The 5,125-nt window shown below is 51.0% G+C and overlaps 1 protein-coding gene across 2 annotated transcripts; it reads right to left on the bottom strand.

Moving 5' to 3' along the window:
- Positions 1–500: 500 nt before the first annotated feature.
- eci2 (enoyl-CoA delta isomerase 2) lies at positions 501–4,825 on the bottom strand. 2 transcript variants are annotated; one of them, XM_079181883.1, is made up of 12 exons: positions 4,693–4,825; positions 4,142–4,194; positions 3,765–3,868; positions 3,547–3,645; positions 3,269–3,460; positions 3,087–3,156; positions 2,810–2,912; positions 2,349–2,469; positions 1,679–1,768; positions 1,124–1,267; positions 833–992; positions 501–641 (listed from the first exon to the last, which is right to left on the bottom strand). In XM_079181883.1, the coding sequence occupies exons 1-11, from the start codon at positions 4,746–4,748 to the stop codon at positions 837–839; spliced, it is 1,188 nt and encodes a 395-aa protein (XP_079038009.1). In that variant the 5' UTR covers positions 4,749–4,825; the 3' UTR covers positions 501–641; positions 833–836. The 2 variants fall into 2 exon arrangements, with proteins under 2 accessions (XP_079038009.1, XP_079038008.1); XM_079181882.1 differs by having other exon boundaries at positions 501–992.
- Between the last annotated feature and the right edge of the window lie 300 nt (positions 4,826–5,125).

The raw sequence follows: 5,125 nt of genomic DNA, 5'->3' as shown, positions 1-5,125 counted from the left end.
AGGATGAACAGGTGAGTGATGTAGAGGATGAACAGGTGAGTGCTGTAGAGGATGAACAGGTGAGTGATGTAGAGGATGAACAGGTGAGTGCTGTAGAGGATGAACAGGTGAGTGCTGTAGAGGATGAACAGGTGAGTGATGTAGAGGATGAACAGGTGAGCGCTGCCACCTGGTGGCTGAGCAGTGAAGCTACAATGAGCCAGAGCAGCTCGGTCCTCTTTGATCATTGATGTGTTAGAACAGACCATAATAACTAGACGAGGAGCGTTCATCTTGCTGAAGAGTGGTATTCATTCATCTTATGTCTGGATGTGGAGCGTGTTGTGTGTTTCCTGTTATAAATGAGGCTCATTCATCATGTTCAGAGATGAACTGATGAAGTTTCTCCATCGTGATGTTTCAGTGACTCGTGTGTTTCACTCGTTTAAAAACAATCAAAGGTGTTTTCAGGACGTCGTGTTTCTTCCACTTGGTGCCATTAAAAAAGACGAGTTCAAGAATTCCAGGAAAAATGGAACTTTTTATTAATTTCACCAGAAAAACAATTAGTCGAGTTTTGATCAAAGCAAAAAACTCTTTTTAGCAGAAATCTCCCAAAACTGATTATGAATCGATGGTAAAATCTCTCTAGAGAGCGTCTCCTACAGGAAACAAACAAACAATAAACAATATGATCAACAAACAATAGAATCAATAAACAATAGAATCACTGACAGACTCATAGATGATAAAATCACTCTGAAGACTCAAAGAATCAGCTCAACTTTGAACTCTTACAAAGAGTTTAACTATCGACACACACGCACACACACACACACACACACACACACACCGTCTCACAGCTTGGCCTTGGCCTGGAAGAAACTCATGACGGCGTTGAAACACTCGTCTGAGGTCCATCGCTCCACCAGAAGCTCCACCTCAGCATCGTTCACAGCGTGGAGACGATCCTTCTCCACAGACCGGATCAGCTGCTTAGACAGGGACAGGGACTGAGGGGGGGGGGGGGGGGGCATTAGAGCAGAACCTGAACCTCTGTGTGTGTGTGTGTGTGTGTGTGTGTGTGTGTGTCTGTGTGTGTGTGTGTGTGTGTGTGTGTGTGTGTGTGTGTGTGTGTGTGTACCTTGGGGGGCAGCTTGGCGTAGACCTTCAGTCTGGTCCAAACCTCAGACTGGAAGCTGCTGTCGGGGAAAACCTCCGTAACCAGACCCAGTTCACAGGCCTGAACCGCTGACAGCTTCTGATTGAACAGCAACATCTCACTGGCCTGGAGGAGCAGGAGGAGGAGCAGGAGGAGGAGGAGGAGCAGGAGGAGCAGGAGGAGGAGCAGGAGCAGGAGGAGGAGGAGCAGGAGCAGGAGGAGGAGCAGGAGGAGGAGCAGGAGGAGGAGGAGGAGCAGGAGCAGGAGGAGGAGCAGCAGGAGGAGGAGGAGGAGGAGCAGGAGGAGGAGCAGGAGGAGGAGGAGGAGCAGGAGGAGGAGCAGCAGGAGGAGGAGCAGGAGGAGCAGGAGGAGGAGGAGGAGGAGCAGGGATCAGTTTAACAGCAGCTAGTTGATGTGGTCTCTTCTGGTCCTCACTATGAACGGCTTCACTGATCAGTACTGAGGTGTGAACTCAACCGACCAATCAGAAGGTGTGTGTGTGTGTCTGTGTGTGTGTGTGTGTGTGTGTGTGTGTACCTTGGCGGGGCCCATGATCTTGGGGAAGGTATAGGAGGAGCAGCCCTCTGCACTCTGACCCAGCTGACTGAAGGGAGTGTGGAAGGTGGCCTGATGGAGAGGATGAAGATGAAGATGATAACAACACGTTAAGACAACATGTGTGTACATGACTCTGTGTTCTACTAAAACACATGAAACGCACACACTACTACGTGCGTGCGAGTGTGTGTGTGTGTGTGTGTACCCTGTCCGTAGCATAGATCAGGTCAAACAGTCCTATCACCGTGTGTGTGTGTGTGTGTGTGTGTACCCTGTCCGTAGCATAGATCAGGTCAAACAGTCCTAACACCGTGTGTGTGTGTACCCTGTCCGTAGCATAGATCAGGTCAAACAGTCCTAACACTGTGTGTGTGTGTGAGTGTGTGTGTGTACCCTGTCCGTAGCATAGATCAGGTCAAACAGTCCTAACACCGTGTGTGTGTGTGTGTGTACCCTGTCCGTAGCATAGATCAGGTCAAACAGTCCTAACACTGTGTGTGTGTGAGTGTGTGTGTGTACCCTGTCCGTAGCATAGATCAGGTCAAACAGTCCTAACACCGTGTGTGTGTGTGTGTGTACCCTGTCCGTAGCATAGATCAGGTCAAACAGTCCTAACACTGTGTGTGTGTGAGTGTGTGTGTGTGTGTACCCTGTCCGTAGCATAGATCAGGTCAAACAGTCCTAACACCGTGACAGAGATTCCTACAGCCGGTCCGTTCACCACGGCGACCAGCGGCTTCGGGAAGTCAATGTAGGCCTTCACGTACTTCCTGTAGAGGAAGAGGAAGATGATGAAGAGTTCCAGCCTCTCCTCTCTCCTCTGGGTCTCAATGAATCAATCATGACGTCATAGTTTCACAGTTAGAGTGAACTCTTTATCAGAGGAGACGTTATCATGAAACATGGAGAACTAAACGTCACTTCAAAGCTTAGTTCTGGTTCATCTTCCTCGTCACACACGGTGAGTTCAAGGAGCGTCTGAAAGACGAGCCTCTGGCGATGCTGATGTCTCTACCGCTGCTGGCTCTGATGACCAGCAGCCGTCCTGCTTCAGAGGGCTGGATGTGACCACAGAGACCAGAGACCAGATGCAGGTCTGAAGCCGCTCACCTCAGCAGATCTCCTCCTCGTCGGGCCGACTCCTCCACCCCCCCCTCAGGGATCTGGGTGAAGTTGGACAGATCGTTTCCACTGCAGTAGAAATCACCAGAACCTGGAGAACACGTCAGAGCAGGGTTCCTTTAGTCCTTAGGGAACCGAGGAGCACACCACGACGTTTCACTGTGTGTGTGTGTGTGTGTGTGTGTGTGTGTGTGTGTGTGTGTGTGTGTGTGTGTGTGTGTGTGTGTGTGTGTGTGTGTGTGTGTGTGTGTGTGTGTGTGTGTACCAGTAAAAACTGTGATGACTGAGTCGTCTTTAGCTGCCTGATCCAGAGCTGCAATGATGTCATTGTACATCTGAAAGAAAAGAGGAACATAAGAACACACACACACACACACACACACACACACACACACACACACACACACACACACACACACACACACACACACACACACACACACACACCTCAGTGGTGATGGCGTTTTTCTTGGCCGGTCGGTTCAGTGTGATGGTGGTGATGTCATCCTCCGTGGTGACCAATAGCGTCTCGTACGTCGGTCCGCTCCCAGCGGGCCGTGCAGCCACGTGGGCGGAGCTCCCGCCTTCTGCTGCCACCAGGGAGCCAATCAGGTCGCAGTACTGCTGCCGGGCTTCATCCTGAGACACAAACAGAGGTTCATACCCGTGGTCGGGTCCGTTTGGTCCGGCCCAAAGGACCCCCCTGCTACATGGAGCGGTCCTACCTGTGACACGGAGCCCAGAGACCTCCACGCGTCCCACTTCACCTTGTTCACGAAGTCCAGCATGCCTGGTTTGGGGGTGTTACAGGGACCCTGAGTGGCCTGCAGGAGGAGGAGGAGACATCACTGCAGGCTTCACTGTCTCTTCAAAATGACTAGAACATAACAGACCCCTCCTCTTCCTGTTGACCCCTTCACAATAAAAGAGCCGGTGAGCTCACCTGTTTGAACAGAGCGTAGATCTGCAGCTTGACGTCGTTTCCCGGGTCCTTCTTCAGGGAGGACAGTCTGTTCTTCGCCTGATCGAACTGCTGCACCGTCACACCTGAACACAATGACATCATCACCACCACAACGACATCATCACCACAATGACATCATCACCACTACAACGACATCACCACCACCACGACATCATCACCACGACATCACCACCACCACGACATCATCACCACCACGACATCATCACCACCACGACATCATCATCACCAACACGACATCTCTTTCTCATAGTCTCCTGATGTTCCAGCTGTGGAGTGGTGACCTGGTGGAGGACCTGGTGGAGGACCTGGTGGAGGTGTTGGCAGCAGGTACTCACCCATCATGGGAGAGGCGGAGGTGTGGAGCTTCAGACTGGGAACGCTGGAGAGTCTGAGGGAGGAGAAGAGATTCAGTGAGCTACTAAAGGGACGCCTTACTGTCGGCTTTCTGCTCTCACCGGACTTCTTCTCACGGAGAGGAAAAACCAAACGAGTGTCTCCTGTTGAGGCGCTGATAGCAGGACTACAAAATACTGATCCAGTAGTTACAGAGTCCACTGGAGACATTCAGTGATGTAACCTCTCTCTCTCTCTCTCTCTCTCTCTCTCTCTTCACACAGTCCACTTCAACATGAGTTGATGATGATATAATAATTATAATAATGAGTTGATGATCGTTCCGCTTCAGTTTGTTCAGCACTCATGAATCGTGAATAAATTAGATGACGTCACGCTGCCCTGTGAATCTGGAGCAAAGGTCTCTGCTAACAAGCTAACTGCTACACGGACTTTAAGCTAGCATGGTCACAAGAACGACACAAACACAAATAAAGTGACGTCAACGAGCAGCGATGTCATACATGACGTCAGCTCACACGGTGGTCCTCACCTCCGGAGTGTGACGAAGCGCCAGCGAGCGGACAGCTTCAGCGCGACGGCGGCCATTGAAACCCGGAGAGGAGGTCCAAAGTGCGGGAGGTCGGAGGAGCTAACTTAGCTTAGCCACGGCCGGGACAACCGGCTCGCTGGTGTTTACACCGCTGGTCCCGCCCACTCCGTCCTCCTCTGCTCGCCCATTGGTTGCCGTGAAGTGCCTTGCCACTTTGATTGGTCCAGTGAACGAAGGCTTCGAGAACGTGCCTACCAATTAGAACGCAGGCTTTAAAACGCAGAGACCCGCCTCCGCCTCTCGGCCAATCGGTGTCGAGAGCTCGTTAATTATTCATGAAATCAAGGATTCAAGGATTCAAGGATGGTTTGTTGTCATTATGCAACACAGGGACGCATTTATACCTAATTTATAGCCCAAAAACACATTAAAT

Source organism: Pholis gunnellus, assembly GCF_910591455.1.
Source record: "Pholis gunnellus genome assembly, chromosome: 20".
NCBI classification, from domain to species: Eukaryota; Metazoa; Chordata; class Actinopteri; order Perciformes; family Pholidae; genus Pholis; species Pholis gunnellus.
The sequence above is the reverse complement of the archived record's forward strand: the minus strand, read 5'-3'. Positions and strand labels throughout refer to the sequence as shown.